This window comes from Lepidochelys kempii, chromosome 2 (genome assembly GCF_965140285.1).
Source record: "Lepidochelys kempii isolate rLepKem1 chromosome 2, rLepKem1.hap1, whole genome shotgun sequence".
Lineage (NCBI taxonomy): Eukaryota > Metazoa > Chordata > Testudines > Cheloniidae > Lepidochelys > Lepidochelys kempii.
In genome coordinates, this window is record NC_136381.1 from 122,067,115 (window position 1) to 122,089,797 (window position 22,683).

General features: G+C 44.5%; 1 protein-coding gene and 1 long non-coding RNA gene across 2 annotated transcripts in view; one reads left to right on the top strand and one right to left on the bottom strand.

Annotated features, from left to right (window-relative positions):
- LOC140907074 (uncharacterized) overlaps positions 1–423 on the bottom strand; it is a 41,236-nt gene extending 40,813 nt beyond the window's left edge. Inside the window, exon 1 of the long non-coding RNA XR_012157358.1 lies at positions 241–423. This is a non-coding gene — a long non-coding RNA (uncharacterized LOC140907074). The remainder of the gene's footprint in view (positions 1–240) is intronic.
- On the top strand, positions 239–22,082 carry LOC140907072 (MARVEL domain-containing protein 3). Its single transcript, XM_073332216.2, has 4 exons — positions 239–579; positions 4,107–4,264; positions 8,432–8,601; positions 21,161–22,082. The coding sequence occupies exons 2-4, from the start codon at positions 4,149–4,151 to the stop codon at positions 21,856–21,858; spliced, it is 984 nt and encodes a 327-aa protein (XP_073188317.1). The 5' UTR covers positions 239–579; positions 4,107–4,148; the 3' UTR covers positions 21,859–22,082.
- Positions 22,083–22,683: the final 601 nt, after the last annotated feature.

A 22,683-nucleotide genomic window follows, 5' to 3' on the forward strand; every position in this document is an offset into this window, starting at 1 on the left:
CAACAGCCCCAAAACGCTGCACACATATTAGAGAGCGAAAGTATAAATATCAATTCAGGCGGCCCTACACCCTAATTAAGCAGCCGGGTTACAGCCACTTGTGTCCTAATTCCTGGGTCGCAGCACATTGCACGGGTAGGGTGCTGTTCGACTCCTGCTTTCCCGGGGAGATTAACAACGTCCCCCCCCCCCCCCCGGCCGCCCGATCTCAGGTTGCCTGGTCTCCCCCTCACTACCCACCCTTTGGCCTCCGCGGCGAGCTCCCCGGCTGCAGAGCCGCGCGTCGCCGGCCCCTCGCGCAGGCCGCGAAGCCAGCGGGGTGTGAGGCGAAACCCCCCCGCTGAGCAAGCTCCAGCCTCGGCGAGAGCGGGGAGCCGCGGGGAGGGGCGGTGACCTGTCCTCCACCTGTGAGACTCGTCCTCCCCCGCCCCCTGCCTCGCACACACAAGGAAATGCAGCTCCACTGGCTTGGAGTGGAAAACAGGGAGACCCGGGGGAGCAGCCAGGGGGGAAACTTCAGCTAAAACCTCTCGCTCACAGGCCCTGGGTGCTGCCGCTGCCGCCGCCGCCGCCGGACAAGTGAGGAGCTTTAAAGACTTTTTTAAAGAGGGGAATGGGAGAGAGATCGTGGGGAGGGTCGGGAAAAGTGCATGGGGCGCGGTCTGGATTTTCTCGGGGAAGGAGACTGTGCAGCCAGGGATCTAGAGGCTGGGGTTTTTGTGGACTAGAGCATGGCCGGGGTCTTACATGGTGGGGATTTTAGGGGCGGGGGCGGCCTCATGCCAGAGGAGCTGGGGCTGGGTTGGACTCTCTCTGAGAGTGGCCCCTGCTGGTGGGGGAAGAGATAGGTGTGACCCTTTCGAAGTCCTGCACCTGCTGTTTTTGTGTTTTTTGTTTACTAAGCACTTGATTTTCCCAGAGGACCGAGCTAAAGGGTGTGGGGTATTTTCCTCTTCAGAGGGGGCTCATGGGGTTGAAATTTTAGACTAGGAATCCAGACTGGTAGATGTGAAAATTAGTCTATCCCTTTTGCAGGTAAGGAAATTAAAGAGCCGAGAAATATAAGTCAACTGTCCCCAGATCACACAGTCAGAAATGGGCAGAGCTGGGAACTAGGGCACGTTAGGATAGTAGGGTACTGTAGTTCCACAGCTAAGGATTCAGGCACGGTATATGCGCCCCAAAACTACAGCACTGAGGCGGAGTACAGAATGAATATTCTGAGCCTGTACACGTACACAAGTTAATTAGTTGGACAAAACTAATTTTAAAGTGAGAACTTTAAATTTATCATTCTGAGTGTGTACACAGAGCCTGCGTAATCTTAATGGACTAATGAAAACTTTTAATAATTAAAAGTCATTGAAATCTCATGGATTGGCTACATTAGAAGAAACTGTGGTCATTTTTTGCCACTTTATAACTGTCTCCTTCAGCAAAGAATTTCACAAAGGGCCCATCTTTCAAATTAGCTGCAATCTCCTTTTGTTCTCAATGAAAGTGAGGCCACAAGCTGCTCTCAGGAAAGACAGTGGCCCACTGTCAAAATGGTCATAGCATTCCTTTGAGAAAAATGGAAGTGAAGCCGTTCCCTGCCTTCAGGGAAGATGGTGGTTCCCCATTTGTCAGCCATACAACCTTAACTCCTCCCTTCACTGCCACCACCAGGGGAAAAATGAGGGAGGGGAGGATAGAGGGGACATTTTTACAAATCAGTTACATCTAATTTGGGTCTAGAAATATTTATGCATTAATCACAATTGTTTGGTTGTTACATGGTATCCCTACACAGCTGAGTTAAGGCATGGAACTATGTGGTTATTACATGTAAACAACCTTAACACCTTGGGATTCCTTTTAACGTTAACCTTACATTTGAATTTCCTAAATTTATAACATTGATTGTTGGAGGATAATTACACCACCTCTGTCAGGGTTCCTTCCCCACTATGAATGCTAGGGTACAGGTATGGGGACCCACATGAAAGACCTTCTAAGCTTATTTCTACCAGCTTAGGTTAAAACTTCCCCAAGGCACAAAGTGTTTGCCCTTGCCAAGGCACAAAGTGTTTGCCCTTGGTAAATGCTGCCACCACCAAGCAATTTAACAAATAATCAGGGAAAGGACCACTTGGAGTTCTTATTTCCTCAAAATATCCCCCCAAATCCTTACACCCCCTTTCCAGGGGAGGCTTGAGAATAAAGAAGATGAGCACAGACCAACCTCGGGTTTTTAGGAATGCTAAAAACCCCAATCAGATTCTTAAAAAAAGATAAAAGAACAACTCTGTAAGATTAGAATGGAAGATAATCTCACAGGCAGTCAAATTTAAAACATAGAAAATCTCTCTAGGCAAAACCTTAAGTTACGAAAAGACACAAAAACAAGAATACACATTTCCTCCAGCACAGCGAAATTCACAAGCCAAAACAAAGAAAACCTAAAGCATTTTCTAGTTAGATTACTTACTAACTTTACAGGAGTTGGAGGGCTTGCTTCCTGATCTGTTCCCGGCAAAGGTATCACACAGACAGACAAAAGCCTTTTCCCTCCCTCCAGATTTGAAAGTATCTTGTCCCCTCATTGGTCATTTTGGGTCAGGTGCCAGCCACGTTACTTGAGCTTCTTAACCCCTTACAGGTAAAAGGACTTTGCCTCTGGCCAGGAGGGATTTTATAGCATTGTATACAGAAAGGTGGTTACCCTTCCCTTTATATTTATGACAACCTCTAATGTATTTTACCCTAAATAACTGAGGATAATGTACTCTCAATCTTATCCCATGTTAATAGTTTGGGTTTTTTGGGAGGGGGGGGGCACGCGTGTCTGGGCACATAGCCTAGGTTGAAGCACAAGCTATAGACCAGGGTGGGCAAACTGCGGCCCAGGGGCCACATCTGGCCCTTCAGATGTTTTAATCTGGTCCTTGAGCTCCCGCCAGGGATCAGGGTCTGGGGCTTGCCACATGGCTCCTGGAAGCAGTGGCGTGTCCCCCCTCCAGCTCCTACGCTTAGGGGCAGCCAGGGGGCTCCGTATGTTGCCCCCGCCCCAAGCGCTGGCTCTGCAGCTCCCATTGGCCAAGAACAGCAGCCAATGGGAGTTGCAGAGGTGGCACCTGCGGATGGGGCAGTGCACAGAGCTACCTGGCCATATCTCCACATAGGAGCCAGAGAGGGGACAAGCCACTGCTTCTGGGAGCTGCTTGAGGTAAGTGCCACTTGGAGCCTGCACCCCTGAACCCCTCCTGTGCCCCAACCCCAGCCCTGATCCCCCTCCTGCCCTCTGAGCCCCTTGGTCCCAGACCAGAGAACCGTTCTGCACCCCAACCCCTCATCTCCAGCTTCACCCCAGAGCCCGCACACACACACCCCCCGTGTCCCAACCCCCTCCCCCCCAGTCCGGAGCCCCCTCCCACACCCTGAACTCATTCCTGGCCCCACCCCAGAGCCCTCACCCTCTCCCACACCCCAACCCCAATTTTGTGAGCATTCATGGCCCGCCATACAGTTTCTATACCTAGACGTGGTCTCGGGCCAAAAAGTTTGCCTACCCGTGCTATAGACAGAACTATAATCCTCCCTTTAAAGGGCATTTGTGTTCTCTCCTTAAACATACTAGCAGGGATAAATTTTGCTCTCAGATGTACATGGCTCCTAGTAAAGTCAGGAAGAACCACATATGCACACAATGCAGACCTAAATAGGTAGGTGTGCATTTCCTATGCTTAATGTCTTATACAAAAAGACACCATTACAGGAGTCTTGAGATATGCTTTATATAAGAACACAGGAGGACGATATGCATTGTCCTTGTACTCAGGCTAGGAGAGAAGAAAAATCTGTTTAAATACCTGTACTGTTGAACGCAGAAAAGTCAAAGTTACTTGGCAATGGAAAAGTAAAAGGAGGGGAACTTACTTCCTTGTTGAGAAGCTACATCTTACTCATGGACTAAGGACAGCTTCCTTACCCTCCCCTCCCTTCCCCAACACTGTACTTCTCAATCACTTTACTGAAATCCTAACTAATTCAGAGGTGATCATTTTGTGTAAATGCTGGTCAATGAGTAATTAGAACTATAAACTGAATTGGTTTTATCTCTCTAGTTCAGAAGAGTTCAGCAAGAAGAAATACATGTGAAAAACAAGATGGCTGATGCTGAGACACCTCACCTCAATAAGCAGCACCAATATTATGAGAGCCACAGATCTGACAGACACCATGAGGAGAGAAGAGCTAAAAAGCCATACCCATTCAATGGAAGGTATGTCTCCTTTGTCCCTCACTATGGGGTGCGGAGCTTGTTTGTTTTACATTCATGTTGTGGTTATTACAATACCAGGAAAGACATATTCAGCTTTGAAATTCAGAAATGTGAATATGCCACATTCAGAACTGTGACGGAATTATTTTGCTGTTGGACGTTTTAAGGAGTCTAATTAAACATTCTTTGACTAAAGAACTATGTTGAGGGAGAACTAGGTCATGTGGGCTGGCAGGAAAGGAAGGCGGTGAGGCTGAGTCATGGAGGTGGAGAAGGAAGATGGGAAGAGCTGAGTTGTGGGCATGAGAAGATGTGGCTGGGTCATATGACCAAGGAGGGGGGTCATGGCCTGGTCTTCCCAGAGGTGACAATTGGAGCAGGCTTGTCTACATGCAGAGTTGCACTGGTTTAACTGAAGATGCCGTTTAATTGAACAGATGCTAAGGCTGAGTGAACACTTTTTTCAACTAGGAACAGGTTTAAGCTAAACCAAAATAAACTACTGTAAACATATGTAGTCACTCTTTAGTAAACCAGTGTTAGTGTGTCAGCAAGGCCTCAATGTCTGCAGTAGATGTGGTGCAACATGTGAAGCAGCTAATGGTAGGGTTGCCAACTTTCTGACTGCAGAAAACTGAACACCGTTGCCCCCTGCTGACTCCATCCCCCACTCCCTCCATCGCTCGCTCTCCCCAACCCTTGCTCACTTACTCATTTTCACCAGGCTGCGGCACTGGGTTGGGGTGCAGGCTCCTGCTGGGGATGCGGCCAGAAATGAGGGGTTCAGGGTGTGGGCTCCGGTGGGGGGGTGGGCTCTGGGGTGGGACTAGGGATGAGGGGTGCAGGAGGGTGCTCCAGGCTGGGGCAGGGGGTGAGGGCTCCAGCTGGGAGTGCGAGCTCTGGGGTGAGGCCAGGGATGAGTGGTTTGGGATGCAGGAGGGGGTGAGGGCTGCAGGCACATCTCTGCAGCTCCTAGGCAGAGGGATGGTTAGGGGGCTCTGTGAACTGCCCTCACCTGCAAGTACCACCCTCACAGCTCCCATTGGCCTTGGTTCCCAGCCAATGGTAGCTGTGGAGCTGGCACTTGGGGTGAGGGCAGTGTGCAAAGCCTCCCCAGCCACCCCTGCACCTAGGGGCCACAGGGACATGTTGGCCACTTCCAGGAGCCGCATGGAGCCAGGGCAGGCAGGGAGTCTGCCTTAGCCCCGCTGTGCTGCCACCTGGACTTTTAATGGCCTGGTCAGTGATGCTGACCAGCATCGCCAGGGTCCCTTTTTGATCCGGCATTCCGGTCAAAAACCAGACGCCTGGCAACCCTAGCTAATCTAGAAGTTTGGGGTGGCTTCAGAAACTGGCATGTTTTGCGCTCTCCCTGTCCAGCCCTTCCAGCCTAGACCATACTGGGGTGCAGCCTGGCTTATTCTTCTGCATTTGACAGAGGAGGAGACAATGAATTTTCAGGACCATTAAAAAAATAAAAAGGGGAGGATGCAGGGGAGCAGAATGATTGTAATTATGGTTTAAAAAGGCTGAAATACTGAAGTCTTTAAAATCTATATTTAACAGGGAGGAAAAAAATATTCCAACAAGACAATCCCTGTAACTGATGGTAAAGAGGAGAGGGAATAAAATAGGTAAAGAATATAGGTTTCAGGGTAGCAGCCGTCTTTAAAATAATCACCCGGTCCAGCTGATGTGAATTTTAAGATATTAAGAAAATTTGCTGATGAACTTACTGTACCACTGACAATTTTTGAAAGGATGTGGAAAATTGGGAAGGAAACGGTTTTCATCTGAAAAGCAAAATACTTTGATACAAAATGACATTTCAGTGCATCAGGGGAGTGTAGTTGTGATGCCTAGTGATCCCACTCTTCTCTGTGGGTTTAGCTTTCTGGCCAGGCTATATTTCCCATGATGCCCCATGGCCATAGAGTCCTATAATAAACACACCACCTCCCCTCACCAAGATGGGAGAAAGTGTTGCATCAATGGACATGTAGTCCAGACTGAGAATCCAACCCACAGAGAAGAATGGGAGCACGGTGGACAGGAAAAGAAACTGCTAGAAAATTACAAAAGTATCAGAAAAAGGCTATATTTCGTTTGGAACTTGTATCACTCTCTCTTTTTGAATATCAACATTCCTGGCAAGTAGCACAGTATCAGAAATATTAAAGGGATTGCTTTCGAGTTAGCTGAGAGATTTTATAAACAGTTTAGTTTGTCAGGCAGCTCCCCAAGATCCAGGACAAAAGTCAGAAAATTTTTGATTAAAGTTAAAGAACTAGAGTGAAAAATCACTTAATTCTCTAGAGAGTGAAGATGCTTTTGCTTACACATCCAGGTTAACTGATATTTGTGGATTACGTTAAATTCATGGAGTTTTAGGAGGACAGAGAAATGTAAAAGAACCTAGAGATCAGAAAATGAAACTAAATTCAGTTGAGGAAAAATGCAGGCTAATAGACCTGTGGATAAGTAATCTCAGACAGATGTTCAGTTGGAAGGAGAAATTTTGACGTAATAATGCTGAAGGGAATCTAAGAGTAATAAGACACCATATTAGACATGTTCTGTTCTATACAGTTTTTTATTCCATCCTCATAACTATAGTGGTGGAGAGCCTTTCAGTAGTGCACTGAAATATGTGCAATATCGGTCACATGAAGTCCATTCTCTCATCCTCCTTGAGGGAGGACTGTGTTTTAATTGTAGGGAAGCATTGTGTTTTGGTTTGATAGGGCTTATGTTCATGCTCCTATGTGTGTACATTAGAGAACACAGGTCAGAGAAGCATGCTTTCCACTTAGAGCAGGTGTGAGGCTTGTGATAATCCTTACTTCCCTTGGGAATTCTTGTGATGATCCTTAGTTCCTGCAGGGATTTGTTCTACAGTTTCAAACCTGCCCCCAAGAAAGCTGTCTCCTGCACAGATTCTATCACAAAGGGGGGGTGGGGGGAATGTAAGTTCTGTTGTGACAGAGGGGTGGAGTTGTTGACCACTGTCCTCATACCAGAGCTTCAGGAAATCTTTTAGTTCTCCTGGGTCCAAGCCATTTTGATCCTTGAAGATAAAGAACTAAGACCTGGAACTTGCTATTCTATGGGAAAAGTGGCAGACAGGTGTATTAATAATAGCTTAGGTTACTGAGGAGATATACTGAACTAGCTGGACTAAACTAAGGACTAATGGTTTCGTGCCCCAGCGTACTGCATTGCTGTAGTCCAGCTGAGGAAATGAATGAAGTCAGGCCAATATCTGCTAGGATGGGGTATAGTTTCCTAGTCCACCATAAATGGTAGAAAAGCATTATTCATAGATGAGTTTACAGTATGATAAGGCAACAAAATGGCCAGCGCCATTTTGGATACGCAAGCAGAAAGGCGGTAATCATACGCATTGACACTGGTGCTACCACAGCTGGAATATTGCATTCATTGCTGTAGTACAGGAAGATATTCTTAAATTGGAAAGGAGTTCAGAGAAAGGGGGAGAGACTAGATCGTACCAGACCTTGTAAAATTGTAAAAAGGAGAATGTGAGTAGATACAATGTTACTGTCATGAAATATTTTATATTCTGGTTTTAATGCCATGCTTTTGTATTCTTGTAAAAGAATCATTGTGAAATGCAGTAAATTGCAAATATGCATGAGATACATTGCTTATCCACAAATTGGTGGTGCTTATTTACAGATTTATTTGTAATGTGCAAATGTTACAGAAAACTTTAGCCTCTGGTTTGTCCATGGGCTGGTAATTGAGTATTTGCTTGTCATGGCAGATGAGTGATCACTGGTATTCAGAAACAGAGTTCCACCCACTTCCTCTTTTCTTTTTGCAAATTACACAAAAGCATTAGCAATAGTTGAATGGACTTATGATGTGAATAATTAAAGTTTTTCAAAATCGGTGTAATATTCACAAAACATTGTGAATATTTATTTGTGCAAGCAGGTGATACATTTCACGAACACTCTTGCAAACAGATCTCATTTGATCAAATGTCTGTAAACAAAAGGGATCGATCACTCATAGCAGTGAAGCAAGTCAGTTAGCAAAAATTCCAGAAACTAAAACTAATACTCTTTTGATGCACTTGTCCAAAAATATTAGACTGTGCTGTCTCCTATAGATAATCCTTTAATCCTACCCCATTTTCAGATCAACACAAGGGATTCCTGGCAACCAACACTCGAGAGCTTCTACTGCTAATTCAGACCTGTACCAAAAAAACACACTATCAACTCATGAATATATCGATTCACCATCACATTATAATCCTGAGAAAGAGACCTTTTCAGAGAAATGTAATAACCTATGCTCAAGGAGAGGTATGTGGATTTTTATTTTGGCTTACCTTCCATGTGTCTCTTCACAGATTTATGTCCTTGTTTCAATCAGACATCCTGATTCATAAACACAACAAACTCAGGCTGAGGGACAAAAGAGGGAGGGGACTGAATAACAACGTCCAGGGAGACTAATTCATGAATGGCATAGCTGCCATTCAGGTATTGGTCTTATTAAATGTCTATGGGCCAGATTTACAAAGATATGCCTGAAGATGCAAATAGGCCCCTAGTCAGATTCTCAAAAGTACCTGAGTTTGGCACCAAACTCCCACTGACTTTCAATGGGAGTTAGGCCTCTAGGTTGCTTAGATGCTTTTGTAAATTGCTCAAGGCACCTATTTGCATTTTTAGGCCCCTACGCCTTTATATGCCACCTTAAAACATGGAATTTTGCGTTAAGGAATCACTCTGAATCATTGGGCCCAAGATAGAGAGCCAGAGCAAGTATGAGTGACTGTACAGCCTGGTAAGTAGAGCACCCAGGGGCCAGTCCTCCTGCTCCAATGACTTAAGTATTTATCCACAGTGGAACAGCTTCAACAGGAGAGCTTGTTGTATAGGGAGCCTAGGAGCTAAACTCGTGTTTTGTGAATCCAGTGATTTTCTAGGCACCTAAGTCTCCTGATGAATCTAGCCATATACGGATTTAATGATAAATATACGCAGCTTGGTTGGTCTGGAATAAGCCTCATTGCTCCTGTTCTCATCAGACAAGCAGAACTGGCATCTTTCTGTTTTACGATAGTCCGTTTCTCTCTGGGGGTGTTGCTGCTCCCTTTAGACATTTTCTGTGGAATATCTAGAAACTGAGGTATCCTTACCACATGAATTATCCACCATCACATGTTCAGATTCAGGAAATTAGCACCACACAGCTGAACACTCTTTTCCCCGATTCTGAAATAAGCGCTGCTCAGACCAGAACAGGGAGCCAAATAACATCTTCTCCACGGCTGTTTCCTGAGCAACACCTAATGCAGGGATCTCAAACTCAATTCACAACAAGGGTCACATGAGGACTAGTACATTGGCCCGAGGGTCACATCACTGACACCTTTTCATACAAAGTTACAAAAGCCCCTCCTGCTCCCAGCCCTGCCCCCACTCCACCCCTTCCATGAGGCCCTGCCCTGCTCCACCCCTATCCCAACCCCTTCCCCAACTCCTCCCCTGAGTGCCTTGTGTCCCCGCTTCTCCCCCCTGGAAAGTCCTAAGTGCAGCCAAACAGCTGTTTGGTGGCAGGAAGTGCTGGGAGGTAGGTGGAAAAACGGGGACATGGCGCACTTGGGGGGGGTTGAAGGGAGCTATGGCCGGTCACAGGAAATAACTCTGTGGGCCGCATGCAGGCCACGTGTTTGAGTCCCCTGACCTAATGTGTGAATTGAGAGCTCCTGCTATCCTATTGTTTTACTTTCTACTCTCACCTTATTCCTCTGTCTTCTATTTTGTTTAGCCAGCCATGACCAGGCTAATCCTTGCACACTTGGCTTGCCAAACTAGTCACAGCAAAAAGATTCCCAAATGACCAGATCTCTCAAGATCTTTGCCTTGCTCAGATCAGAGAGATTTTTTTTCCCTCAGAGCTATGGTTTCCAGTCCTCCAGGATTGTCCTGGAGTCTCCAGGAATTAAAGATGAATCTTTAATTAAAGATAATGTCAGGTGACAAAACGGCCAGGAATTCAGTCAGTCAAAGTTGGCAACCTACTCAGAGACAGGGGATTAAAATGGGGGCCTAGAAGAGGCCAATTGGTTTGTGCTATGGCCTTCTCCAAGCACTAGAGAAAGGAACTGCATTTTTCCATCGCTTACTGTTCTCTCTCCTCCTTTTGTGTTAATTGTTTAAAAAAAAAACAACCCAGTACTGGAGTTAATAAAAGAAAGCTACCACCTAAAACTGACTTTTCCCCTAACATTTGATGCCACTTAAGTTTTCAGTTTTTTCTCTTTAAAGCACTCTGTGGAGGGAGACAGAAGAAATAAGAATAGTAAATCCATACATTCTATTTCTAACATGTAGGTAGGAGCAAGGCACACAAGAGGATCCTCTTAAAAAAATTTAATTTTTCTCTCACCTGGTTTTTCTTTTTTTCTTTTTTTTTTTTTTTTTGCAGGATGGGGCTCTTCCTTTCCTTAAACTTTTGTTTTTGGAAACGCAAGCCTTTTCCTATTACATTTTTATCTTTCACCCCCTAGATATTACACATTTTCAAGACTTATGGTTTGCAGTCACAATAATTTTCCTGAACTATATCATCCCTTTGACCTTTTCAAGCCACCTTTATCTGTTCGCCTCTTTCCAGCTGTCAAATGAAAAATATTGTGCAAAACAAATGTATCTAATTCCAAAAGTTTCTTAAAATTCATAAATTATAAAAATTATTGCAGAGAAATACTGTTTCTTGTGATGCTAAAATAGTCCATACAGATATTGCATTATGTATCAAGACAAAACCGTGCCCCTCTTACTTTATTAAAATATAAAACCTATCAGAGCAATGCATCTGTATCAAGATCTGTTTCATATTGCTTTTATTATTCTGTCAAGTACAATAGTCAAAATGTGAATTAATACAATTATGTGAACAAACTATGGTAGCTAACTATATTAATACTGAGTAAGGCAAGATCTATTATTACCTGTGTATCCCATTCTTCCAATCACATTTACCTGCCTCAATTTTAGATATCATTGGTATTCAAACTAGCACCGCCTGTGAGAGGATGGTACTGCTCTAGGAACTAATGACTAATTACTCCCAGTGTAATTTTTGGGGAAAAGCGTTGAAGGCTTGACAAACCAATGGATTTGGTGCAGCAAAAAACTATATAATAGAATTAGCCACTGACAAATTATTTTACAATATTGGTATTTGATGACAATATACATTAAACAATCAATTAATAAATGCTCAGCTAAATCAACCTAAAAATGTAAAAAAAGCTGTTTCAAAAAGACAAAATCCTTTATATATTAATTTATACTGACTTGAGATACTATCAACTTTATTTAAAAAAATCAGATATCTGATTTTTTTTTATCTGGTGTTGTTACAAGTAACATGTAATGCCACTATAACTGGAAGAGTCTGTACTCTTCACTACTTTTGTGTTATAAATCTTGTGCACTTAATAGCAGTGTGTGTATATAACTTTACTGTCCTCCCCTGTATAGTCAGTTTCCCCCATTTGCAAGGATCTTTCAGAGAAGGAGAGAAAACCATTGAAAAAAATAGGAAAGTGAGATTATCCCACAAGGATTGGTAGGGGATCTTGGGGGACTAGTGTTAACACCAAAAATTATTCACCTTGAGATGTATTTTAACTGACTAGATTTCAAGGTAATGGTGCCTCTAAAAATCCCATATTTGATATGGGGATATGAAAGAAAAATTTACAATGATGGTGACACTTAAATGAAGACTTACTGTAAATTAAGGAACTACTTTTTGCAATAGTTACTTACAATTTACCTAATACACAGCATTTGTAACTACTTTTGAAATTTCTCTTAATTTCATTAAATGATAAAAAGCGCAAAATCAAAACAAAAAAGTGTTTTGTTTTGGGTTGAATGAAACTGATCTGAAACTAAATTCGTCCCTGAAGCAGTCACAGAAGCAGCAAATAGGGAAAGTGTTCAGAAGCCGTTCCCACTTTTGTAGGAAGTATCAGGGAAAATAGTGGATGGAGAGAGTAAGTAGAAGGCAGGACCTGGAATAAGCTCAGGCAAGAACCATGAAAAAGGTTAGGATGTCCTGATCCCCCAAGTGGCCTGAAGTTATTTGCCATGTTGCTCTCAGTCCATACGATGCAGCTACTGCTTAGCGCGATGTGGTACTGGAGCATGAAGTTAATATCGCGCTAGCACTCCATCACTTAGGGACCAGTATTGCCTGGACAGTCCTGCAAGTCCCAAGTATGCCACAGATGCAGTACAGGCATGAGTTTCAAACTGTAGGACTTGGAGTAAGTTCTTGGCAGTATGGGAAAACTGTTCCTATGGGAGAAAATGGTCTCTGGGGCAGGGCGGATGTGGGGAATAGAACAATCCCTGCATATGAACTTGAGAATTACCAGGATATCAGGAGGAGTCACTTGAGGCTTCTAAGCAAGATTGTTATCTTCACTAACAAGGGACATTTTACAAATATTAAAAGGATAGTGCTATTGCTTCTCTTCTGACTAGAGCAGATACATCAAATTTTGTAATTTTCCAAATTTTGACTAATTTTTCTCTGTCAGGAGTTAGGCACCTGGATTCCATTTGAATTCAGTGGTATTTAGGTACCTAACTCCCTTAGGCTCCCTTGAACTTCCCAGGCTCAGTTATTAATTTTTGTCATTACATTGCCTCCTGGAACCTGAGTGCTTTTTAAGTATTACCCCATTAGAGATGTTTTAGCAAGATCCATAGAAAGAAGAGCACCACTGGAAAGGGAACATCTGAACTGCAGGGTGGGTGGTTTTTTTACATAGTATGTTTTCTATTGGTCTGATCCTGCACCATTAGAGACAGCGGGACTTTTGCTGTTGATGTCAATAGCAGCAGGATCACACCTCATGCATATGTACACGTAAGGTGTACAACACAAAAACACACTCACGTGAACATGCAACTTTATTGCAATATGGAGGCATCCAGCTTTAAATTATTTTTAGAATGTTACCTTTCTAAGTCTGCTGCTTTCTTTTCCTTCATTACCTCCCACCCCGTCCCCTGTTTTTATAATGACCTCCTCTCCTCTGTCTGCCCTTTCGTTCTGTTCCTCTTCATCCTCCTCACCTGTTTTTGCTTTCACTGACGTGTCCCTTCTTTCCCTTGGTGTTTTTAAAAAATCTCTCCTTTCTTCTGCCAGATTTTCTTAACTTTCCATCTCCGCCGTCCTCTCTCAATCCAGCTGCTGCAGCACAGAGGTGACTGTAAAGCCTCAAGCCTCAGCGGTAACTTTACTCTGTGGAGTGCAACCAGTTTATTGGCAAGAGTGGTTCTACATCCGGAGTCCTTTGTAGAACTGTTTGACTCCTGCTTCTGCAATTGCATGTATGTTGTCAGAATACGGGCCTTTTTAAAAAGTTACCTTTAAAAACCAAAAGCCAACCTCCTTTTTTTAAAATCTCTGTTTCAAATGAGGGAGACTCTCTGGCTCAGGGAATTTAAAATGGGCTGTTGAGCTATTTAACCCTTGAGCTGACCAATTCACATCTGACCTCTCTCTCTTCCCTGCTTTTATAACAGCCCCTAATGGAGCCTGCCACAGGAACAGTTCATGTGCACAGGGCTGCAGATTTATGCAGTAGCTCACTGGCCCAAGTTTTCACATTCAGTTCAGCCACCACATATATAGCGTGGCACTTACGGGGCCACCAGTGAATACTGCCCAACCCAAATACAGTAGTACACACTGTTCAGGTGAGGGTCAGAGTAGGCAGACAAGTAGGGAAAGAGGAGCAAAACACAAAGTTTTAAAAAAAATTCACAGAAGTGAAAAACAGGAGGAGGAAAAAAGAACCAAGAAGAGGCCGGGGGAGGGGAGGAAGTGACAAGTATTCCGGGACATGATGTAAGGGATGAGGTTAGGTGGAGTAGTAACTAGAGTTCAGTTTCAGGTACAGGGGAGCTATAGACTTACCTGGTCTGGGTGTGTTCAAGATTTCATGAGGATTTATGAAAAAGTCCTACCAACTTTCATAAGGAAAATCTATCAGGGTTCAACAGAAATTGAATATCCATCTGCAGAAACTACTCTAAAACCTACATAATAGTGATACACCTTCTACACGAATTTTGCATTATGCATAAATAGTGCCATTAAAATATAGAACAGTTACATTATTAAATTCTACAGAACTTTTCAATAAGGGTACTATTAAAAGATACACTGTTTGATCCTTGCAACACAAGGGAGAGTCTGTTGACTTCCATGGGCTTTGGCTTAGACCCTGTATATTTTTTAGCTTTCATGATGAATGTTATCTTATTTTTTTAAAAAAGTTCAATACCATTAGTTGAGATAGTCCAAGATTATTCTGAAGTTAAAAAAGGGTCATTTTCCTTTAAGGCTTTCAGAACGGTCTTCACATTCTACACCACAGACTGCAACAATACATCTTTGTTTAACCTACCACAGAGGTGGGCAAACTGTGGCCCATGGGACCTTCCTGTCCAGCCCTTGAGCTCCCGGCTGGGGAGGCTAGCTCCCAGTCCCTCCCCAGCTGTCCTTCCTCCCCTGCAGCCTCAGCTCGCCATGCCGCCAGCACTCTGGGCGGCAGGGCCATGAGCTTCTGCCGGGCAGCGCGGCTGCGAGAGCCGCCGGCCTGCCCCGGTGCTCAAGACTGCGCAGCAGCATGGCTGCCGGTCCTGGTTCTCTCAGCGGCCTGGTAAGGGGGTGGGGAGTGGGGGACTTGGATAAGGGGCAGGGAGTCCCAGGGGGCAGTCAGGGGATGGGGAACAGGGGGTGTTGGACAGGCGTGGGAGTCCTGTCAGGGGGCGGGGATGTGGATAGGGGTCGGGGCAGTCAGGGGACAGGGAGAAGGAGGGGGTTGAATGGGGGGGGGAGATCCAGGGGGGCAGTCAGTAGACAAGGAGCAGGGGGGTTGGATGGGTCAGGAGTTTTGAGGGGGCAAATAGACGGCAGGGGCCAGGCTGTTTGGGAAGGCACAGCCTTTCCTACCATGCCCTCCATACAATTTCGGAATCCTAATGTGGCCCTCAGGCCAAAAAGTTCTCCCACCCCTGACCTACCAGGTTCATAGACTCATAGATATTAAGGTCAGAAGGGACCATTATGACCATCTAGTTTGACCTCCTGCACAACGCAGGCCACAGAATCTCACCCACCCACTCTTGCAATAAACCTCTCACTTATGTCTGAGCTATTGAAGTCCTCAAATCATGGTTTAAAGACTTCAAGGTGCAGAGAATCCTCCAGCAAGTGACCCGGGCCCCCCATACTGCAGAGGAAGGCGAAAACCCCCCAGGGCCTCTTCCAATCTGCCCTGGAGGAAAATTCCTTCCTGACCCGAAATATGGCGATCAGCTGAACCCTGAGCATGTGGGCAAGATTCAGCAGCCAGATACCCAGGAAAGAATTCTCTGTAGTAACTCAGATCCCACCCCATCTAACATTCAAGCTCAGAAGTTTCTCACTGGAGTCTGTTTTGGAAGCTTCAATTAATATGCGAACTTGATACTAATAACTTGGGTTTGAATAGAGACTGGGAGTGGCTGGGTCATTACACATATTGAATCTATTTCCCTATGTTAAGTATCCTCACACCTTCTTGTCAGCTGTCTAAATGGGCCATCTTGATTATCACTACAAAAGTTTTCTTCTCCTGCTGAAAACAGCTCATCTTAATTAACCTCTTACAGTTTTTAGGGCAACTTCCACCTTCTCTGTATGTGTATATATATCTTCTTACTATATGTTCCATTCTATGCATCCGAAGAAGTGGGCTGTAGCCCATGAAAGCTTATGCTCTAATAAATTTGTTAGTCTCTAAGGTGCCACAAGTACTCCCGTTCTCTTTGCGGATACAGACTAACACGGCTGCTACTCTGAAACCTGAAAGTAGACTAGGCAGCATAGACTTTAACACATGGTAAAGTGGAATGTCAAAGCCTCATAGGCTTTAACTCACCATCTTAGCACGGGGAGTTAAACTCTGCTTTGTTTACACTAGACTATTAGAAAGAGTTAGCTAGCATGTCTTAACAGCACACCTGTAAATCCTACTCTAGGCAAAACCTGAGACCTTGCTGCTTGACGTGGAAATACTCAAGCTGCACCACATGCTTAGACTTTAAGGCCAAAAGGGATGACCATGATCACCTAGTCTGACCTCCCGCATATCACAGTATACAGAACCTCACCCACCCACTCCTGTGGTAGACCCAGAACATCTGGCTGTGATACTGAAGTCCTCAAATCTTGATTTAAAGACTTCAAGTTACAGAGAATCCACCACTTGCACTAATTCAGACCAACAAATGACTTGTGTCCCATGCTGCAGAGAAAGGCAAAACCCCCCATTCCCTCTCCCCCACACTCCTTCCTCCCAGGTTTCTGCCAATGTGACCTGGGGGACAATTCCTTCCTGACCATCTATATGGTGATCAGTTAGAGCCTGAGCACGGGGGGCAAGACCCACTAAATTGGCATGTTTAGTGCTCATTCCTCAGCAACAGTATCAGGGCTTGCATCTACACCAGGAGTGGGCAAACTTTTTGGCCTGAGGGCTACATTGGGTTTCCAAAATTGTATGGAGGGCTGGTTAGGGGAGGCTGTGTTGCCCCAAACAGCCAGGTGTGGTCCAGCCCCCGCCTCCTATCTGACCCGCCCCCCCACTGCTTCTCAGCCCCTGCCCCATCCAACCCCCCCATCCCCTGAAGGCCCCCCAGGACTCCTACCCCATCCACCACTTCCTGCTCCCTGTCCCCTGACTGCCCCCTGCCGCCTCATCCAACCCCCCTCTCATTCCTGATTTGCCCCCTGGAAGCCCTGCCCCATCCAACCCTCATCTCCTTCCTGACTACCCCCCCGCCCCCGTTCCCCACCCTCTGGCCGCCCCGACCCCTATCCACACCCCCCTGCCCTGACCACCCTCCCCAACCCCCCCATCCTCTATCCAACCCCCCCTGCTCCCTACCCCCTTACTGTGATGCCTGGAGCGCTGGTGGCTGGCAGTGCTGCAGCCAAGCCACCCAGAGCACCAGGTCAGGCCGTGGCTCTGCAACTGCGTGCTGAGGCTGTGGGGGAGGGACCGGGGGCGAGCCTCCTGGGCCAGGCGCTCAGGGGCCCGGCAAGAGGGGCCCGCGGGCTGTAGTTTCCCCACCTCTGATCTACACCCTTGCTTGTACTGGTGCCGAAAGTTGGAGACTAGGTTTAAACGAGCAAACACCAAGCCTTGTGTACATAGGGGATTTTTTGTAATATTTTCTTATTGTTCAGAATAGTGTAGCTCTGCAAGTATTGGTGATATTGCAAGCCCTTGTTCGGACAAGGTGCATCAGCTGGTATTCTCACCACAGGGCCATGGACTCCTGCGCAGTGTAACCGACGTGGGGTGTTGAAACCGACAGTAGGCTGAGCACACTAGAGCGCCCATCCCACAGGCACCTGCGTGGCTGCCATGGGAAAATTTTACAAAATGTACCTCACAGAAGCAAACTCCTACCTGGGAGGGCAGTGGCAGGAGCAGCAGCTTGGGAGTTTCTCTTGGAGGCAGCAATAAATGAGATCAGAGAAGGAACAAGAGGGGCTGAGAAACCGTGCAGGGCTTGGATAGAGTACTCTGATCAATGTAGTGTGTATACTTTGAAGGAAGTCAGACTGAGAAGGGCTCTTAATCCAGAGTTCTAATCTCCATTTGCCCCCTCAGGTTTGCTTTAGCTGTTTATTACTTAGACAAAACCTAGCCCTGTAATTCACAGCTGCCTGTTCTGCCCTGGAGCAGAATATTTTTTTTTCTTTGATTTAGGAGAGCTGTGGATATTTGGCCATTTTACAGTCAGTCTGAATATATTGCAAGTAACTAGGAAGTAGAGGGTCACTGGAAGACTGCGTGTGTTGTTGACTCAAGGACAGTGAACTTGGTTCCATGAAGCCGAGCCCAAATTCCTCAGAGAGTCAGCATTGTGGGAGTTCAGTGTTAAAATCGTACAGACACACAAACCTGTCTAACCTGAATTTCTTGCCTTTGTGGAAATAGAATTCACAACCTGCCATAAAGCAACTCCTGTTACTGTCAGAGATGGTTACACATGTAGTGACCTCAATCCATGTCCTCTCCTGCTGGACAAGGGCCAGATCTGCTACCCTTACTCATACTGTAGTACCTTACTCCAGGAGGAGTCCCACTGAAATCAGTGGGTCAGAATCAGGCCCATTGCAATTACATAGTAAGCTACAGGCACCGGAAATTGTAGATTGGGTTCAGTAATTTTCATGCTATTGTACAGCTCAATTAAAAGGTCTGAAAAACCCTGGAAGAGCACAGTTGGTTCTGCACCAGGAAATCCCACTTTCCAAAGTGCAACAAAGGTTTCTAGAACAACACAGCCTAGCAAGAGGAAGGATGTTCCATAGTCTAATCCTTGTTGTGCTGCTTCATTCCTTTCTTTGCAAGCTCATACAGATCTGACAGCAACAGAGAGCAGCTGGCTAGATAACAGCAGGGAAATGCAACACAGATGAATTTGGCAGCATAAAGTGAAAGTCTGTAGGCTTCTTGCGATTTGTGTCCCACTTTGTAATGGCCAGTAAATGCAGGACCATTTTGGCAAGCTTCTTACATTTAGCCTGTATTCACTTATTGCTGCATAGAATTGTGGGTGGGGGTAAGAAGAGCCTTAGAGACTCAGTAATTACATTCAGAAGTTAGGAGGTGCAGCATGTTTGCTACACTACGGGTTTGGCCTCCTGAAGCTTCAAATTTAACTGCAATAAAAGGTTTACTAAGCTTAGTCTGCCCTCTAGTGGTTAATGAGCCGATCATTACTACTACATACATATTGAAGGACTAGCTCTGCACAGCACAGAAGCAGACACACTATGTTAAAGTATTTAATATTTTTCAAATTCTGCATTATAATTATTTACTTAGACCCATAAAAAATTCTTCACAACTTCACCTTTACCATCCTGGAGATTTTAAAATATGCAGTAGGATCTAAAATACCGCCCCTACATCACACCCTAAATAAAGCAGTGGTATTACATGCATCACTGGCTCGAACCAGCACTTTACAAGACCTTGAATTCATTGTTTAAGGTGATGTCATCACATCAGATTAACACTTAAATTCTGTCCGGTCTCTTCCTCTAAGGCTATTTACATTTTAGGAGGCTCAGTGCTTGAAGTGAGCAGGATCCAAACTACAGCATTTTTTCAGAAAAAAACAAACAGTCCTTTTAATGGAGTAAGACAAAACAGTAAAGACTGAATTAGTAAGTAGAAAAAATGTAGATTTAATAAAAACAGGCCATTTTATTTGGTCAGGCCTGTTTTATCCATGTTTTGAGAGGTGGGAGAGTATCTAAACAAAGACAGAAATACCTGAATTCCCTAGAGGTACTGGTTCAATGCCTGACATACAGTTCAACATTGCAAGATAGATAAACTGAGTTCTATGCAGTCTTGTGTATGGGTGTTAACCTTTGATATGAAAGCTGTCTTCCCTGGATGGACATTAAAAATCCTATTACACTTCCTTGTACAGCAAGGTTTTGCCTTGGTGATCTTGAGCAAAATTCTCTCTCCTCCCAAACTGTTCTCATTTTCCAAACACCAGGATGAAGGTATTAGTTGTGCTGTGTGGATATATTTTGTAAGCCACTTTAAGATGAGCTACATGTTATATTTATGACTTATCTTGCATTGGGGAGCAACCAGCTGATTAAAATGCCCTTTTGAAATGCCAGGATTCAGTTGGATTGCATACACTTAACATGCAGTTATGCTCCAGGAAGGGATATCCGATGGACAGCCATCAACCCCTATAGCCTTGCTATGGAAAAGTTACATGTAGTTCTGATTTTTAAAACACTTTTAGAATACAGATATATGGCCCACTACTAGAAGCAGGGGTCTGGGAATCCTTTCTACAAAAAGGTCCTTTTCCTGTTAGCTTGGTGATGGATTGGAAGATAAACGTTAAACGGTATCTCTTCATAAAATTGCCATTGCAACGGTGGACGGTTTGAAATTGAAGAACTTCAGCTTTACTTTTGTTACTTTGTGACAGACAAACAAGAGTCAAATTATCCAAATGCTGTTCCTTTACTTAAAGTCCAAGCCATTATTTATTTATTTATTTTTAAACAAGAGGAGGAAGATGGTCAGCCTAGAAGAACTTTTTCATACAGTTTTAGCTTTTGAAAATGGGAGTTAAGTAAGACAAGCCAAGAATCATAGGATTTACTTCCCTTTAAAAGGAGGTCAGTTGAGGCACACGGGTTGAACAAGTGTCTCCTTAAATATGATTTTAAAAACCCTGTTTGATTTAGATTAGATCCAGCAAATAAGAGGCCAAACATTTTTAAAAACAGGCTCCTTAAGTAAGGTTGCTAAATGCATACTTAGGGATCCAGTAAATGGCCTGATTTTTTCAAAAAAGTCACTAAGAGCTTGGAGATTTTTAAAAAAATCTTGTTCACAGTTTTGTTCAGATGGACAACTCCAATTCCGTGTGGTTGTGTGTCAAGCAGCTAGAGTACCAAATACAACCTGTTGGTGCTGTTACCTTTTCTTCATCACAGCACAAGCAACACTAAAAATCTTCATGAATTTTTCTTGCATGATCCACTTATCAAGTGCACTATCAAATTACAGAAAAAGAAGAAGAAAAAGCCATCTTGCTCAGGCTCTGAAATACATTAATTAAAGTGAAAGGAGGGCTTTTTCTGTAGCCTCCCCTGAGGAGAAAAGCTCAATATGATCTCTCTGTAGTTTAAAATGTCTTGGTTCCCTTCCCCCCCGCCCCCGCCATTTACACAAATACAATATTTAATTCATTCACCCTTTTCTTCCTGCAGGTATTTTGAAGTTCGTTGAAATTACCGTCAACATTCTAGTGCTGATCTGTGTTGGAGCCTCCCAGGCAGCTATTGCAGGCTTCACTTCTATGGGAGGTTTGGGAGTGGGCTCTTTCAACATTGGTTCATTTTACAGCCCATTTGAAGGAACCGAGTTCCAGGAAGTGAGAGACCTGGACATGCATTTCAGCCAGATGAGAGCCCCTTGTGTGTATGGGGGAGTAGCCTTCAGCCTGACATTAGCAGCATTTACACTCCTGTTCCTTGTCGTTGGGGCAAAACCCATTGATCGCCTCTCTGTGAAGATGCTTGTGGCAGAATGTGCCTTTGACATGCTGGCTTGTATGGGGTATATTGCAGCTGTTGGCCTTTACTTACACTTTATCATCCAGGTGAACTCCACAGACACATGCAAGAAGAGGGAAAGACTGTATGCACGCCGTGGGTACACCTGGATGAACTGCGAGGTTCAGGGGGGTGATGCAGCTGTCAGCCTGTTTGGCATTGTTGCTGCTTGTTTGTACTTCCCAAGTTCTGTGATCTGTGCACTCACCATTCGAAATGTACGGGCCTTTCGGAGCCAGATGACCAGGACTCAGTACAGCCTAGAGAACAGCTACAGAGAGAGAGAATACCAAAAGGACTACAGAAGCCCCAAAAGCACTCACAATGCACAGACCTTAGCAACACTGGTGTAGAATCTGTCATGGAACTCAGTGCAGTGCCAGGGAGCATAAACTCCAGTGATGGGCAGACACCAGATCTGATATTTTTAGGGGTTTTTTTAGTACAGACCATCTGTATCATACTGAGCATAATGTACACATGTACAGCATTAATTGTTGATTTTATGATGGACTAAAAAGTCCTGAATGTAATAAAATGTATACTTTGTCACAATAAATTTTAATTTTAGATGGTTGCACCGATTACTTCAGTCTATTTTCAGTGTAAAAATATATACTGTTTCAATAGTTCAACCCTGCTCAGAGCCGATCCAACTGACTAGTAAACACCAGCAGCATGTTAACACTGGGGGAGCTGAACTAGTTAATGGTGGTGGGAATTATTTTTGTTAAAGTTTCCTTTGTATAGATGTAACCCCAACTAGGAGGGTGGGAATTTCATTTCTTCTTCCCCTCCAGCTGCCAGCCCATATAAGAGGTTAATAATCTATCAGCGCTTCCAGCTAATAGATTTAGGCCCCTATTCAGAAAGGTACTTAAGCCTAACTAAGTTTGTGAGTAAGTCCTGTTGACTTCAGTGAGGTCTACTAACAAAGATAAGAATGTTTCTAAGTATCACACTGAATCAGGGCCTAAATTGCTACTTGACTCCCTTGCCTGGGCTGCTACCATGCTACTAATCTAGGGAAAGGCTTTCAAGTCCCACTATCTATCCAAAGTGACCCCCATTTACACACCCTGATTACACTGCTCCCTGAGGAATTTTGCAGACAGGAGTTAACTACAGTTCCAAACGCAATGGTTTTTTATGTCCACATAACTGACCCTAGTGGAGTT

Coding starts and splice junctions, on each gene's coding strand:
- LOC140907072 (XM_073332216.2), top strand. CDS start 4,149: ATGGCTGATGCTGAGACACCTCACCTCAATAAGCAGCACCAATATTAT. Junction 4,265..8,431: donor CCATACCCATTCAATGGAAG/GTATGTCTCCTT, acceptor CCCCATTTTCAG/ATCAACACAAGGGATTCCTG. Junction 8,602..21,160: donor TAACCTATGCTCAAGGAGAG/GTATGTGGATTT, acceptor TTCTTCCTGCAG/GTATTTTGAAGTTCGTTGAA.